This window comes from Vigna unguiculata, chromosome 5 (genome assembly GCF_004118075.2).
Source record: "Vigna unguiculata cultivar IT97K-499-35 chromosome 5, ASM411807v1, whole genome shotgun sequence".
Lineage (NCBI taxonomy): Eukaryota > Viridiplantae > Streptophyta > Magnoliopsida > Fabales > Fabaceae > Vigna > Vigna unguiculata.
Window position 1 is genome coordinate 41,379,036 of NC_040283.1, and position 17,752 is coordinate 41,396,787.

The 17,752-nt window shown below is 34.7% G+C and overlaps 3 protein-coding genes across 5 annotated transcripts; 1 reads left to right on the forward strand and 2 right to left on the reverse strand.

The window, feature by feature from the left end:
• Nucleotides 1-6,717: 6,717 nt before the first annotated feature.
• On the reverse strand, nucleotides 6,718-9,484 carry LOC114183942 (F-box protein At2g05970). Of its 3 annotated transcripts, none has more exons than XM_028071145.1 (3): nucleotides 9,402-9,484; nucleotides 7,849-8,592; nucleotides 6,718-7,710 (listed from the first exon to the last, which is right to left on the reverse strand). In XM_028071145.1, the coding sequence occupies exons 2-3, from the start codon at nucleotides 8,567-8,569 to the stop codon at nucleotides 7,145-7,147; spliced, it is 1,287 nt and encodes a 428-aa protein (XP_027926946.1). In that variant the 5' UTR covers nucleotides 8,570-8,592; nucleotides 9,402-9,484; the 3' UTR covers nucleotides 6,718-7,144. The 3 variants fall into 3 exon arrangements, with proteins under 3 accessions (XP_027926946.1, XP_027926945.1, XP_027926944.1); XM_028071144.1 differs by adding an exon at nucleotides 9,022-9,094 and having other exon boundaries at nucleotides 6,718-8,592; nucleotides 9,402-9,461; XM_028071143.1 differs by having other exon boundaries at nucleotides 6,719-8,592.
• Nucleotides 9,485-10,319: 835 nt separating this feature from the next.
• LOC114185135 (G-type lectin S-receptor-like serine/threonine-protein kinase At2g19130) lies at nucleotides 10,320-12,943 on the forward strand. Its single transcript, XM_028072671.1, has one exon. It carries the CDS (start codon nucleotides 10,446-10,448, stop codon nucleotides 12,807-12,809), a length of 2,364 nt encoding a protein of 787 aa, XP_027928472.1. The 5' UTR covers nucleotides 10,320-10,445; the 3' UTR covers nucleotides 12,810-12,943.
• A 1,581-nt stretch (nucleotides 12,944-14,524) lies between these two features.
• On the reverse strand, nucleotides 14,525-17,473 carry LOC114185134 (G-type lectin S-receptor-like serine/threonine-protein kinase At2g19130). The gene has a single exon (XM_028072670.1). The coding sequence runs from the start codon at nucleotides 17,245-17,247 to the stop codon at nucleotides 14,740-14,742; it is 2,508 nt and encodes an 835-aa protein (XP_027928471.1). The 5' UTR covers nucleotides 17,248-17,473; the 3' UTR covers nucleotides 14,525-14,739.
• Nucleotides 17,474-17,752: the final 279 nt, after the last annotated feature.

A 17,752-nucleotide genomic window follows, 5' to 3' on the forward strand; every position in this document is an offset into this window, starting at 1 on the left:
TTTTGTGCTTGAGGGTTTTCTTTAAAAGTAATGGTTCCTTAAGCACAAAACCGAGACACACTATAGTTCTTTTTGCCACGTTAAACTTTTCTTGTTTAGCAAATATTCTGTAGTTGTGGAACCTGAAGCACTTGTTCGTGTTACTTTCCCCCTATGTATTTTTAACTTTGCTTTTGTGAATCCAATGTATTTCCGAGTTGTAGATTAATCACTAGTATTTGACAGATACTTTTTGTTACATGTATGTTTCAGTCTTAAATTATGAAGATTTTTTTTAGACGAACCCATTACTTGCATGAGACGCATTTATGGATCATAAGTTTCCTGAATTGTTTTTGTGCTTAATTTTATGTATAAAATGCTTCAAATAGACGCTTAATTCTTTATGTTATTATAGATTTTTATAAAAGTTTTCTATCCAGTTTCTTTACTTCATAAGTTACTGGATTTCTTCTAAGTTTCAAGAAGAACCTATAATGTTTTCATTTAACGACATTGATGGTATTCAATTATATCATTATAAATGGTAAAAATTATTCACTTTTATAACAACTGTATAGTATTTCTAATTATAAATTAAGTGTGAAAATTATATTAGACATAAATTAAGCCATAAAAACTAAAGCAATATTTCATATGTAGTAATTGTGCAGGTATAATAAATCAATAAAAATCAAGGTTCACGATTCAAATGCCTATTTTAAATATGATTTGTCAAAATAAAAATATAGCCACCCAATTTTAATTGGTCAAAATAAGACTTTGAATTATTTTATACCTTGAACCTATTGAAACAAGTTTAAAATATTTTATAGAAAATTAACAGTACAAGATATAACCCTGAAATAACAGCATACCGCTAGCGAAATAATGTCACAAATATCGGATATGTTACATCAATGCATATCAAAACAATATATATATATATATATATATATATATATATATATGAATTTAAGATTCAAATCCTAAAACATGTTAGAAAAAAATTAGACCAAATTTTCTATTGATTTTTTGGATATTGTCCTCTACTAAGCATTAATAATACACTGTGTTGATATTTTAAATATCTTTTTAATATATTTTAAAATATCAAAATTAGTAATGTATTATGAATATACAGTAGTGGAACAGTAAAAAAAAATCCAAGAGAGAATCCGGATTAAAAAGATACAAGGAGGTTGCATCTCCTTTAATGCACAATTTTACAGTTATAATTAGGAATAATTCTCTTAGATTAAGAAAAAACAAATAAATGCGAGCTTAAGGAATAAATCTCTCAAAATTATTTTTTGAATGATTGAATCCCTCTTCACAATATACACAAGGTCTCTTATGGGCCATTTTATGGCATGGTTGCTGTCACAGCTAGTGACATAATTGTACTCTTCGATGAAATACAGTTCCATGTACACGAGGATTATGGTCAACGCTTGTGTTTTGGACATTTCCAGTGTTAGTATTTGGGTTTGGCATCTTTAAAAGTTTTTATTCAATAAAATGTTCTCAAGAATTTTTTTCTTATAACCTCTTATTTTATTTCATCCATCGTTTTCATATATATGTTCCTAAATTAAATTTCTATATTGTTAAAAGGAATTATCAATAGTTTAAAATATCTTTTATCGCATTTTATAAATTGTTTATTACAAACCAAAACTATGATATATACTAAATATATATATATATATATATATATATATATATATTTATTCTAAATTTTATTTATAGTATAGTATAATTGTGTAATCACTTAATTCATTGTAAACTACAGTTATATAAAACGAACATTTATTCTTAATATATTGGGGGAGACTAAAATACTAATAATTTCAATAAACAACAATGAGGACAGTATGAATAAACATAACGGAAAAGAACAAAAACAAAAGTGTCCATAGAAAACAAAATATAATCAAATCTAAAATTTCTAACATATCAGTTTAGTTTCGAGAAAACATTCCTTAACATTTATAAATTTTTTTATTGTTGCTACAGTTATGCATAAACACTTAAAAACAAAAATGATCATAAGTACTATCTACACAGAAAAAAAAATAATTAAAAAACGTATTGCTTTTATAATAAAAAACAAAACGTTTTTGAAGGTGAACCAATTAATGATGTTGGGTTTAAAAGCTCTGATTTTTCTTCCAAAAGTGGGAGTCATAATCACATCCTTGATAACATCTTCTTCTCAATACTCTAAAAATTGCCCTATTGTTTGTTCATCCCTCACTCTCTCACTCACCAAAACCTATGAAACCACCTTTGCTCATCACACTAAGCCAACTTCAAAGTGTTCTTTTCTGCAATTGTCCAAACTCACATTCATGTCATTGCAGGCTTTCAAGATTCTGTTCAACACAAAATCCAAAACCCTTTCGTCAAACGCAAAGTGCTCCTCTTTCTTTTCATCTTCTCCCTACGGTTTCACTCAATAATATAACTTATAATTCATTAACATCTCTCCTCATTCATCTCCTTTCTCTGCGTTACCAGAAAACCATGAGAAACGTTTCAAAGAAGAGATTTTTAACCTGTTTCCGTCCTGTGGATGATACGGATGCCACGCTTCAACCTAGGGCTGTCGTGGATCGCTCCTCTAGTCGTCGTTTCGCCTGCATCCCCGTCGCTGACGAACACTTCACCGGAATTTCAGCCGCCAAATCCACGTTTTCAGAGCAAGATTTGCCACGGAAGGTTGTTCCTCATCCTCCAAAACCAACGTTTTCTAAGGTGATTAAAGCCATGCTGATTGAAACCGTGTTGATTAGTGTACGTTTTAGTTTCTAACTTTCTATACATAAAACCTACATTTTTTTTTCTTTTGCAGTTATAGACATAATTATCATCTTGGATATCTTTTTTTCCTGCAGAATACAAAATCTCGCAAGAAAAATCTGGACAGCCAAACTTGTTTTGGATCAAAGCGTGGTTTTTCGGTATACACAGAAAGTTCATCGACCGGTGATGTGAAACATGTTTTTGTGGACAGTAAAATTCCGAAAACGAAGCCCTCTGAATGGTCTTCGACGATTTCATCTTCAAACTCACCGGTATCTGAATCAAAGAATATGTCCGAGATTGAGTCTGCTAAAGAGCTAGTACAGAAGCAAAAGAAGTTTCAGTGCGTAGGAATATACTGGGTTTTCGTAAGCTTAGTGGTTACGGTTTTTTGGGGTAAGGTTAACGTTATTATTTGGACATCGTTGTTGCTATGTTTTTTCTCTCTTTGGAACGCAAGTTGTTGTTGGCCAAAAGAGGTTCCCAAGTTGCGGAGCGTAGAATCCAAAGCCTACAAGAATAGCCGCAGAGAGCGTAGTGGAAGGAGTGGTCGGAATAAGGAACATTCGTAATGGGCACTGAATCTTTTACGTCAGAAGAAAAAAAACAATATTTTCTTAGTCATTAAAGAAAATAAATTGTTAGATACTTTAAAAATTTTGCATGTCCATATATTTAATCAATTTTTATATGACATGCATTATAATATTTACAGATAAAAATTAATAATATATCTTAATTGCATATTATACAAAAATAAATGCGAATCACAGTCAAAAGCTAGAATGTGTATTTTAATAATATGGACAACTTGTTTTTAATTTCTGTAGACCATTTTTTTTGTTAAAGTATATTTGTGTCGATATTTTAATAGTAAATTAGGAATTATGTTGTTATTAAAGTATAATATTATGAATCAATTTTGACATTTTTGTAGTTTTTTTTTCATTTATTTAATGAGAAAATTGATTGTCTAAAATAGTTAAGGATCAAATTAGGTAGAAACGTTACTTGTATTATACTCAATTTAAGTATCATAAACTTTCTGAATTACGTTAGATTTAATTTTGCATTTATGAACGTGGTTAATCAAATAGGAAAATGATCAAATGAATACTAATTTGTACTACTTTTCTTACCACTTTAAGTGTTCTGACACATTCTATTTTATTTTTCTTTTTGAATTTAATTAAAAGCTGAACAATGTCACAGATGAAAGTAGGAGCTCACTTGAGCGCATGGACTGAAAAATTCTCACTCTCTCACCTTATCCCATTCTTTGAAACATTTTGAAACAAAACCCTTTTCTTTTCACTCCGAAAAATTCACACTCTCTCATCCTTACTCCATTAACAGAACCCCTTTTCTCTTCACTCTAAAAAATTCCCAAACCTCTCATGTTTCCATTTAGGAACCCCACCCTCCATCCCATTTGTTATAAACCAAGTATTGGTTTCCATTGTGGAAACTACAATTGGAAAAAGAATTCTCTCCTAAACTTGGTGGACCTAGGCTCTGCACATTAATAACACATCTCATCCCATTTGTTATAAACCAAGTATTGGTTTCGTTGTGGGAAAATTTTCCTGACCCATATGGGTAATTAGCTTGCGATCCAAGACCAATTAAGTTGTAACCCACCAACGACTTTTTGGACAAAAGTAAAATAACAGATTTGGATAGTGCAGGTGTATACAGAATTCCCTCCCAAACTTGGTGGACGCTGTGCACACCAATCAAAAACCCCATCGCATTTGATCTAAACCAACTATTTGTGCATTTATGAATGAACTTCCCTCGCCCATTTTTAAATTTAACTTGCAACCTAATACCAATTAACTAGTAACCCAAAAGTCACCTTTCTGAACAAAACATAAAACAAATTTGGAAAGTGTAGTTGGATACAGAATTCCCTCACAAACTTGGTGGACCTTAGGCTATGCACACCCCGTTTGTTCTAAACCAACTATTTCTGCATTTGCGGGAAAACTTTCCTGACACATATTTTAAAAATTAACTTGGAACCTAAGACTAAATAAGGTGTAATCCACCAACGATTTTTTGGAAAATTAAAAAAAACAGATTTGAAAAGTGCAACTGCATACACAATTGTCTCCCAAACTTGCTGGAACACAACCTATGCACATCAATAATTCACCCATCAATGTGGTTGTAAACGAGGTTTAAGTTCATTTTGGAAAAAAATTTGCCTTTTAAGTTCATTTTTCCAACAGATTTGGAAAGTCCACCAAGTTTGGAAGGAAATTATTTTTCCAGCTGCAGTTTCTACAATGAAAACCAATACTTGGTTCACAACAAATAGAATGGGGGTGGGATTTCTAAATGGAAGCGTGAGAGGTTTGGGAATTTTTTAGAGTGAAGTGATAAAGGAGTTTTGTTAGAAAGAGAATGGGGTAAGGGTGAGAGAGTGGGAATTTTTCGGAAGAGTGGAAAAAAAAAAGATTTTGTTTCAAAATGTTTCAAAGAATGGGATAAGGTGAGAAAGTGAGAATTTTTCGGTCCACGCGCGAAAGTGAGCTCCCACTTTCATCTGTAACATTATTCAACTTTTAATTAAATTCTAAAATGAAAATAAAATGGAATGTGTTAGGACACGTAAAGTGGTAAGAAAAGTAGTAAAAATTAATAGTCATTTGATCATTTTCCAATCAAATAATACTCCACTTTAAACCCGTGGCATTTGCTTAAATTCGCTCACCAAAATATTTTAACTTTTTGTGATTTCTCTATTTTTTTATTAGTCTCTTAGGAGGCTGTGTTTAAAGGAAAAAAAACGTTGGAGGTGAAAATCATGTTTTTCCAAATAAAAATAAAAATTTATTAAAAAAATTCTCTTATTAAATATTTTAATTTGATAACAAATTAAAAATTTTAATAAAATAATATAATAATGTTTTATTTTTCAAAAATGTATATAAATATTCTTGAATTTTTTTTATCAGTCAAACATATTTTATTCATTTCATGAAAAGATAAATTCCAAAATTTTCAATTACTAACGATCATGATTCACAATGATACCCATGAAATTATATAATGTGTTTACACTCATATTATAGTGTTATTATGTATAGGAAAACTGTTGAATTTTATATTAATTAATAAAAACTAATTTTTTAATCTATCAATAGTGTAATAAAGTTATATTAGAAAAGAAAAATTTAAGCTCTATATGTTAAAAAAATATTTAATGCTTGTACACAAATCATGAGCCAAAATAATTGCGTACAAATAAAACCCATATTATCAAATGCGTATTTTAAATATGATTTATAAAAGTAAAAACTTCAACCCCCAGACTTAATTCATTGAAATAAGCTTTTTTGCCAAATTTTATGCTTAAACATAATGAAACACGTCAAATAATTTATAGAAAAATTAAAAGTCACTTTCAAACTCTTGACCAATTTTTTAAATTTTTTATTATGTATTCTATAATTAATGTACCTAGTTCAGAATAAATTTTATCTTCGTTCGTCCTTAAGTACACGGTTGAGATTTTGGCCTCTTTTGGGTTCTTAGTTGAGTAAATATACTTGGAATATGTGCTCTCGTCTTAGTGACTCTCTTGATGTAAGTTGGAATCCAATGTGACACTTATAATTAATTTTTAATAAAGCTTAATTAATTCATAGCAGCAAAACAGAAAAAAAATGAAAAAAAATGAAAATATCAAGAAAAAATAAATTAAATATTGAAAAATAAACGTGTAAGAGAAAAGGTTAGCATGCCTCAAGTGGTTATAGTTCACCAAAGTATGCAAAACTAAGCCCAAAATACCGTCAAGCAGCCATTTTTATCGGTGAGTGGAGTTGGTTCATAAAGTGTCAATTTGACACCTCTAATAAATTAAAAAGAAAAAGGTAATAGAGTATCTTTGTTATATGCCAAATTTTACAATTATATTGCACATGCACGCAATATTTTCTTATTGTTTCCTAGATAGTTTCTTCCTGTAAGATACAAATTAACGACTCACAAAAAACAGGGCAAAATAAATATAATAATTCATGTCCTATCATCATATCAAATAACTAAATTTAACGAGACAAGATAAACCACCGCCAAATATCTCGTTAATAATTTTATGGGCGAGAGATTGAATGCACAAAACAGATACCAATTATACCTTAATGTCCTTTAAGGTTCTTTAATTGTGTAGAAAAATCCTTTAAGGTTCACCAAACACCTGCCTAGGTTTCGAACAACAACAAAAAAACAGAGATCTTCAACAATTCTCGAGCATTCTAAAACATCGAATACGATATGCACATGCAAAACACAGGCAAGTAGTCCACAACACATGTTTGCTTACTTGCAATATTCGGGATCGATATTAATTGCTTCGTATTGGAGGAATATTTCTATAGCACCACCATGAAGGAACAGTGAACCAGGTGTATGCCCAATTGATTATATCACCATGGAAGCAAAAGGGCTCACCATCCTCATTTCCAAGAGTGAAAATGCCCCAGTTGTTTACGTTGGTCTGGTTGAATCCTAAACGGCTCGATATACCTTTTAAATGATCAGAGTCCCATTCATTCCACCAAGGAATAGTTGGATCATTGCAGAAGTAAATGCTGTTTTTAATTCCAACTCCAAGTTCCTTCGCAGAGAAGGATGTTGAGCAACATTTCCCCAAAAATATCATTTGATCTCCCAAATCCTCGACCTTCTTCCATGATAACTGACAAAAGTCCAATGCAAATACCTCAAATTTTTGGGTCTCAATCACTGTATGTTGATTCGGACTAAAATATCTACAGACAAGCAAAAGCTCCCCACATGACTCCACAAGATACCTTAAAATTTGACTGGTATGACGATTATGCAATATTCCCCCTTCTTGTAACTCAAACATCTCAGGCCTTTTTACTTCATGAAAGCGTGTTTCTATCTCTGAAAGTGTTCCAAAATCATCATTACCTTTGTTAATGTTGGAGTAGATACTTTGAACATCAATTTGCCATACATTAAATCCATCTGCCAGGAGATAAAAACTTCCATTACAAAATACAGCATCCTCAAATGGCTCACCTGTTAATTTATTGTATTTACGCCATGAATTTGCTCCTGTGACCCAAAAGGTTAACTCACGGCATTGGCTGTGTAGAAGCATGCAGACAAAGTTATTCTCAGAGGGAAGCCCAGAGGGTACTATCTTGTGATAAAAGTTCCACACTGAAGGGAGACTAATTTGGCTTCCTGAAAACGGATTCAACAAGTTAATTTCAAGATAGAAATAGTCCAGATTTTTTACCATAATCAACCAACCACGAAATGATCCCCAACAATACATCCCATTTGCCTCTGCTAACTCCAACTCCCAAACCCGATTCTCCAATATACTGATACAAGTTCTGGTCTCTTTGTTCTGCTGACCTGACACCAAGAGACAAGGAAATCCATGCCTTTGCCAACTAGGAAGTTCTTCTCCAAGAATAGCATTCCAACTCATACACACTTTGCTGATCGATAAGCAATCGATAAAGGTCAGTTTTTCAGCAATCATCTCAAGTATACCGCGAGGGAGACTAGACCAATCTGCATAATATTCCTTCTCCAGTTCTCTTTTTCTTTTGCGTATTCTTTTACTGCATTTGGCACTATATCTTCTCCTGATAGTTTCCAACAACAATGAAGGGATACTTGGCAAATCTTCATAGCATTTCTTTGACAAGTGCCTTTTCTTATATCTTCTTTTCATCCTTTTGGCATAAATTTTTGTGATGGTAGCTTCCAACAGTAACGAGCGCATCTTGCTTGTTGTTTATTTGTGAACTAGACATCAAATATACAATGAAAAGATTAATAACAGACTAGTCAGGTGACAGGCCTATAACTCCAACTACGAAAGCAACACCATTCGGGCCCAACCACCTCAATAAAACTAAACACTCTCGTTGTCCTAGAAAACAAGGGGGCACGTTTCCTAAATATCACGTTAAATCTGATTTATTTGTCGACTAAAAGGATCTAAACATAAATATTGTTCAAGGTTAACAATTACGGCGCTAGACAACAGAAAAGGGGGAAAATTAAACAATCCTGACCAAGCCAATGCAAAGTCCAACCACAATGCAATCATCTCTAATTCCACCATACATTCACTCTAATGTGCCACAAATTGCATATAGAAGAGAAACAAGAATTTCATATGCTGACTTTCCTTAGAATTCATTGAAACCTTGAAAGTTGAAACCTACTCACCACTAGCATCATTAGGCTAAATTGCAGAGAGAATAGTACATGCTGCAATCCACAATGTGACATCATCCTCATTCTGCTAATGTTGAATCAACAAATCAAGAACCGCAAAGATTTTCAAAAAACAACAATGCAGTGCTCTGTTTAATGGTTGATAGAACTATGAAACATACTCTGACCTAGGAATCAAACAGGTTAATCACACAACCTAGGAATAGTCATATGGTTAAAATCCCCCATCAAATAATAGAGTAAAACTACATATAACATAGTTATCCAACCCCTAATAAAATAAAAATATACAATCCACAGTGAGAGCTCGAGATACAGACACAAGTGAGAGGGGAAGTCCAAATCCGTGAAAAAGTTGAATAATCACTAACCTGGTTTAGCAAGTTTACACGACGTTCCTCTTTAGCGCTATACTAAACCAGAGAGACAACTTGGAAACGAGGAAGCTGAAACAACTGACGTTAGTATAATAAAAAAAAAATGCTGGGCTTAGTTCAAACAAAACTCATATTGAGGTCAGGCCCAAATTCATTATCAACCATTTTAGTGTCCGTTTGGCTAATTAATTCCTCCCCCTTTTATTTGTAAAATTTGTAATTTAGATTAATTTAAATAAATAGTTTAAGTATATTAAAATATTCATAACTATTTTTTTGACTTTATATTAAATTAAAAATTAATTTATATAAAAATGAATTTTAACTTTCTTACAAATTTATGAAAGTTTCTCATATAACCAATTACCACCAACAGTCTAATTTATATTTTTATCTACGTAATATATTATTAGCGAAAAGATATTTGCAAATGGACAATGCATGTCATATTTATTAAAATATCATGATTTAAAAAAGTAAAACTAAATAATGTTATAAAGATATAAAGATAAAAGTTGCAGAGTTATATGATTATTTTTGAATTGAAAATTTGGAAAATTACTTCGAAAAACTGTAAGATTGTATATTTTATTAAATTATAATTTTTCTAATTAAAAAATAATATAATATAATCATATCTTATTAAAAATAAATTAATCTACTTAACTACAAAATAAAACAATATAATTAAAAGATTACACCAAAAAGAAATATAAATAACTATAATTTTTTAAATAATAGCATAGATAACAGTGGTAAACTTAAATGTTAGTTAATGTATTTTATATTTTGTTCATGAAGATTTTTTTTAGAATATTATATATAAATTATTTAAAAAAACGGGTGGGTCGAACGCGTCATGAAGGACGACTGTTCTACGTATCATATTATTGAATAGTCAAACAAGAACAGTCTCATTCGTGTTTGAGTTTGTGTTTGTTCTTACGAGTCTCACTCGTTCCAACAAGAGTTGAAATTTCCTTCTATTATCATGATTTGTTTGTTTGCTCGCTGCAATTGCTCAGTGGGATTTACAGCATGACAAACCCAAGGTTCTGTCTTTCTATTCTGGTTCTGTTCTTTTCTCTGTACACTCATCCTTCTCTTGCTGCTCTCACCACCCTTTCAGCTGATAAAAAGCTCACTGGTGATCAAACTCTCGTCTCCGAAGGTGGGGTCTTTGAACTGGGTTTCTTCAAGCCAGGTAATTCCTCTAACTACTATATAGGCATATGGTACAAAAAGGTCACCCAAAAAACAATAGTTTGGGTTGCAAACAGAGACAACCATGTCCCTGATAAGAACACTGCCACGTTAACAATATCAGATAGTAATTTGGTTCTCTTAGATGGGTCTTCTAATCAAGTTTGGTCAACAAACACCAGTTCTCCTAGGTCAGGTTCTGTTGTGGAAGCTGTTTTACTAAATTCCGGGAATCTTGTGTTAAGAGACAGAGCTGATGATAATGCTTCGGAGCCTTCGTGGCAGAGTTTTGATCACCCCACGGACACGTTCCTTCCGGGTGGAAAAATTAAACTCGACCATAAAACAAAGAAACCACAATACCTTACTTCGTGGAAGAACACGGAAGATCCTGCTACGGGTCTCTTCTCTCTGGAACTAGACCCTGAAGGCTCCACTTCTTATTTGATTACTCGGAACAAGACTGAACAGTATTGGACAAGTGGCGCTTGGAATGGACATATTTTCAGTTTGGTTCCAGAGATGAGGTTGAATTATATCTTCAATTTCTCGTTTGTGTCAAACGAGAACGAGAGCTATTTCACCTACTCCTTGTATAACTCTTCCATTATATCTCGGTTATTGATAGATGTCACGGGACAGATCAAGCAAATGACGTGGTTGGAGAATGCTCAGCAGTGGAACTTGTTTTGGACACAGCCGAGAAAACAATGTGACGTATATGCCTTTTGCGGTGCGTTTGGGAGTTGCTCCGAGTTCTCAACGATGGGGCCTTGTAATTGCTTGAAGGGTTTTGAGCCAAAGTCACCGTCTGATTGGAATCTGGGGGATTACTCAGGAGGGTGCCAGAGGAAAGAAAAGCTGCAATGCGAGAATTCGAATGCCTCCAACAGAAATAAGGACGGGTTCCTAGCAATTCCCAACGTGGTATTACCTAAAGGTGCACAATCTGTGGGATTAGGGAATGCAGGAGAATGTGAATCAATCTGCTTGAGCATCTGTTCCTGTGCAGCTTATGCATATGACAGTAACGGGTGTTCAATTTGGGTCGGCAACCTTCTGAATGTGGAACAGTTGTCTTCAGATGATAGTAGCGGAGAAACTTTGTATCTCAAACTTGCAGCATCTGAGTTTCATCATGATGATAAAAGCAGCAAGGGGACGATTATCGGTGTGGTTGTGGGAGTGGTTGCTGGCATTGGGATTCTCTTGGCCATTCTTTGGCGAAGGAAGAGAATGGTGGCATCAAGAAAGGCTGCAAAGGGTTCGCTGGTGGCATATGGGTACAGAGATTTGCAAGCTGCAACGAGGAATTTCTCTGAGAAATTGGGAGGTGGAGGGTTTGGTTCTGTTTTCAAAGGAACGTTGGATGATTCCAGTGTGGTAGCAGTGAAAAAGTTGGAAAGTTTTGGCCAAAGAGAGAAACAGTTCCAGACAGAAGTTCGGACAATAGGGACAATACAACATGTTAATCTTGTCAGGCTCCATGGATTCTGCTCTGAAGGAACCAAAAGGCTGCTAGTTTATGAATACATGCCAAATGGCTCCTTGGATTTCCACTTGTTCCAAAACAAGAACTTCGTGGTATTGGACTGGAAAACGAGATACCAAATTGCTTTGGGAATAGCAAGGGGATTGGCATACCTTCATGAGAAATGCAGAGACTGTATTATACATTGTAACGTAAAGCCAGAAAACATTCTACTAGATGCTGGTTTTTGTCCCAAGATTGCAGACTTTGGCCTGGCTAAGCTTGTTGGAAGGGATTTCAGCAGGGTCCTGGCAACAATTAGAGGAACAAAAAACTATCTTTCTCCAGAATGGATTTCTGGGGTGCCTATCACTGCCAAAGCCGACGTGTACAGCTATGGAATGATGCTTTTTGAGCTTGTGTCAGGTAGGAGGAACTCTTATTATGAGTTATCTGATTCTGAAGATGGGAAATTTAGGTTCTTTCCAACCAAGGCAGCAAACATAGTTGCCCAAGGTGGCAATGTTCTTAGCCTTTTGGATCCTTGTTTGGAACAAAATGCTGACGCCGAGGAGGTTACTCGAATGGCAACCGTTGCTTCCTGGTGTATCCAAGATGATGAGACTCACCGGCCAACGATGGGTCAGGTTGTTCATATCCTTGATGGGATCTTGGACGTGAATTTACCTCCAATTCCAACATTTCCTCAAGTGTCTGTTGACTACTAAGAAATTTTGTTTAATTTCCTTCGCCAACTCAAGCTACCAATACAAAATCTGACATTTTTCTATTGTCACAAGTGTAGTTGTTGTCTTTCCATGTTGGTTTCATATTATTATTCAATGAAAGTAATCTCATTTCACATTAGCTTTGTTGGGACAATATCTCTGCAGTTAGGGATTGAACGTTGATTGTTAGGTTAATCACCACACCGCATTTAATATGTATATATGACAGCTGATTAAGTTACCTACACAAAAATATAAACAAGGCGTAGTGTTATAACGTAGCTCTGGAGAATTGGTCTAAAGTACCTGAAAATAATTAATAAAATGAAGCCAAACACAACTTTTTAGACATTTTGCTACAAGAGCAAGACTAAAATAGAAGCTGTAAAAAATCAATAGGGAAGACTTACACAATTTGATGTTATCAATAATGAAAAAGTAAACTCCGTTCTGTGTAAACTCATTCTCCTCTCCGTCGTCCGAAGGTGATTCTTTTTATTTAAACTTCGGTGTTAAGTTTCTTGATTCTTGATTATTTTCACGTCATGTATTCATTTTAACAGCAGAAAAGTTCTTGCCATGAACCATTCTTGATTATTTGGTACCTTTCATGCTATATTTTGTGCTCCTGATTCTATTCTCAGTTATTGCAGAGATTTTATCTCCCGCTATTTAAAAGACACTGGTGTTATTTACGTTTGGGATTTTAAATAGCAAAAGTGCTAGACTTTACCAAAACATTGTCAAAACCTTGATGATTGGTTTATCATCAAAAAATAAACTCTTTAATTATGATTTGAAAAATGGAAAAAACTTTAGAAAACCTTATGCTGGTTTACTGGTCTTATTAACCTTTATAATTATATATATATATACATATATATATATATACATATATACATATATATATATATATATATATATATACATATATATATATATATATATATACATATATAAACCCTATATATATATATATATATATATATATATATATATGTATATATATATATAGTTGTCTAGCTATATAAAAAAACTTGTTTTACTTAGAAAATAAGGTGGTCAAATTTTATAACCAAACTTAATTAATTGGTTGTTACAGGAGCAATTAATCATAGAACACTTAAATTCTAGTCTTTATCTTTTGTTTCTGTCTGTGGCATATTATTTTTTCTGGTTTAATAATACAATGATAAATTTATACCTACAGTTTTTGCTTTATCTTCAATTATTTTAAAATACAGATTTGGTACAATAGTGAATTGGAGAAATCAAGCAAAAATTCTTATATGTGCTTAGGTAATAGAAAAGGAGAATGATTGGTTTTTATCTACTCATATCATTTTTCCCATAAAGATACAAATGGAGTCATATACAGAAAACTATTAATATCAAACCACCACCCAACGCATTTGTAACTTTCCATTTAACATATCAATGGGTTTGTTTAACTCCATCCTCGATTCATCATGAAGAATGTGAGAGTGATAGTTCAGGATTGTGGGAAGTTTCTTCCTTTGTTGGCGTGAGCGAGTTGGAAGATGTGGCAGTTGGCATAGAGCTGCAATGTGTTTGTCGGAGGATCTCAGCCGCCATGATTTTTAACAGACAACAGTGTTGTTATAACATTTGTTTAAATACAAAAATTATGAAGCCAGATAGAATACAACATGAAATTGTGATCATAAAAGCTTAAAACAAAAACAAAGTTAATGTTAATGAAAATTGCCTTTCATCTTTGTTGCATTCCAATAGGAAAAAACCAAATCAATGAGTACAGTAACAACTATGTCAAAGAACATATTGATTGAATATAAAACCAACATGGAAAAACAAATCTCATGATTACACCATACATTACAATTACATTAGTAAAAGCCAAAAAGTGGCATTAGTCACCTTTATTAACAAAGAGAAACCAATTTGTACTCTAATTTTCTCCTCCCGTGGACTTGGAGCTTGTTGAAGAGATGTTACTTCTGGCTTGAGAGGAGGTCATAGAAACGTTGCTCTTCTCCTGTGAACTGTGTGTGGAGTTTGAGTCGGTGTAGAAGACTAAACTCTTCTGGTTCTCAACAAACACTTGAAGGGATCTTGGAATCGGAGGCATGTTCACCTCTAAGATCCCCTCAAGGATTTGAACCACCTGAGCCATGCTTGGCCGGTGAGCCTCATTGTCTTGGACACACCATGAAGCAACTTTTATTATTCGAGTCACCTCCTCAGTCTCAGCATTGCCCTCCAAACCAGGGTCCAAAAGGCTAACAACAGGACCACCTTGGACAACAACATTTGCCGCAAAGGTTGGAAAGAAGGTAAATTGGCCATCTTCTGATGGCTCAGAGTTCCTCCTACCGGATACAAACTCAAAAAGCATCATTCCATAACTGTACACATCAGCTTTTGCAGTGATAGCCACCCCTGAAATCCACTCTGGAGCAAGATAACCTCTTGTTCCTCTCATGGTTGTGAGGACCCTGCTGAAATCCCTTCCAACAAGCTTAGCCAGGCCAAAGTCTGCAACCTTGGGACAAAATTCAGCATCTAGGAGAATGTTTTCTGGCTTCACATCACAATGTATGATACAATCTCTACACTTCTCGTGAAGGTAAGTTAGTCCCCTTGCTGTTCCCAACGCAATTTGGTACCTCATTTTCCAATCCAACAACACCTTACTGTTCTTGTTGTGGAACAAATGGAAATCCAAGGAGCCATTTGGCATGTAATCATAAACTAGCAGCTTTTTGGCACCTTCAGAGCAGAATCCACGCAGTCTAACAAGATTAACATGTTGCACTGTCCCTATTGTGCTAACTTCCGTCCGGAACTGTTTTTCTCCTTGGCTAATACTCTCCAACTTTTTCACTGCTACCACACTTGAATCTCCCAAAGTTCCTTTGAAAACAGAACCAAACCCTCCTCCTCCCAATTTCTCAGAGAAATTCCTCGTTGCATTCTGCAAATCTCGGTACCCAAATGCCACCAACGTACCCTCCACAGGCTTTCCTACTCCAACCATTCGCTTCCTTCGCCTAATCAAGAAAAACAAAAGAATGGCCAAGAGAACCCCAATGCCAACAACCAATCCCACAGCCACACCAATAACAGTTCCCTTGCTGCTTTTATCATCATGAAACTCAGATGCTGCAAGTTTGAGATACAAAGTTTCTCCGCTACTATCATCTAAAGATAGCTGCTGCAGATTCAAAAGGTTGCCAATCCAAATGAAACACCCCCTACTGTTATATGCATAAGCCGTGCAGGAACAGTTGTTTAAGCAAGTTGATTCACATTCCCCTGCCTTCCCTAATCCCACATATTGTGCATGTTCAGGCAACGCCTTGTTGAGAATCGCAAGAAACCTATCCTTATCCCCTTTAGAGGGATTCAAATTCTCACACTGCAACTTCGTTCTCCTTTCACACCCACCTGAGTGATCCTCCAGATTCCAATCAGACAGTGACTTTGGCTCAAAACCCGGCAAGCAATTACAATACGGCATGGAGTTCTCAGTGCAGCTCCCAAACGCACCACAAAACGCGTATACCTCACACTGTTGTCTCGGCTGTGACCAAAACAAGTTCCACTGCTGAGCATTCTCCAACCACGACAGTTGCTTGATCTGCCCCGAGACATCCATCACAAACCGAGATATAATTGAAGAGTTATACATGGAGTATGTGAAATAGCTCTCTTTGTCGTTCGACACAAACGTGAAATTGTAGAGAAAGTTCGCCCTCATCTCGGGTACTAAACTAAAAATGTGCCCATTCCAAGGACCACTATCCCAGTATTGTTCAGACTTGTTCCAAAGAATCAAATAAGAAGTGGTTCCTTTGGGGTCTAGTTCCAGAGAGAAAAGACCCGTCGCAGGATCTTCGTTGTTCTTCCATGAAGTGAGGTACTGAGGTTGCTTTGTTTTATTGTCCAGTTTGATTTTGCCACCCGGAAGCCACGTGTCGGTTGGGTGATCAAAACTCTGCCACAGAGGTTCTGAAGCAGAAGCACCGTTATGCCTTTCTCTTAACACAAGGTTCCCGGAATCGAGGAGAGTAGCTATTACAACCAAGTTTGAACTGGAAGAAGAACTCATGTTTGTCGACCAAACTTGTTTAGAAGATCCATCCAAGAGAACTAGATTGGCACCTGATATTGTTAACGTGGCAGTGTTCTTATCAGAGACAGGGTTGTCTCTATTTGCTACCCAAACTATTGTTTGTTTGGTGACCCTTTTGTACCATATGCCTATGTAGTAGTTAGAGGAATTACCCGGCTTGAAAAAACCCAGTTCGAAGATTTCACCTTCAGAGACGAGGGTTTGGTCCCCGGTGAGAGTTTGGTTTGCTGATACGGTTGTGAGAGCCGCAAGGGAATTGTGGGTGAAGAAAGAGAAGAATAGGGTGAGAAGAGAGATGCAGAAGAACCATGGGTTCTTCATGGTGTTTTAAGTTAGCAACTTGCTGTGAAAAATTAAAGGAGATATTGTACTTGGATTTCGGTGCAGTGGAACAGACATAGAACCCATGAATGAAGGAGCAACAATGTCTGGTTACTTAATGCGCAAATAGCGACTGTTGTGTTCATCCTGTTGTGTTCATCGGCGCATTTCGCTCTGACTAGTCTAACGAAACATGTGTTATGCGTCGTTGTCATGAGTTGTAAACTTCTTTTCGTAATAATCCATCAAGCCACTATGAATTGAAACCTTACATTATTTGAAAAATTAAAATAATATTTCTGTTTGTTATGGAGTGCAATGTAATATCTCCTGATTTTTTATACCAGAAGTATAGGAGCCGCTTTGCTTTCAATATCTAATTATAACAATAATTCGAATTCAGAAAAGTTCGTGAGAAATGTGAAGCAGTATTCTCTTCAGGCTAATGCTTAATCTTACGAGAACAATCATTTTATCAATAACCTAAACCTGACTAAACTTTAAA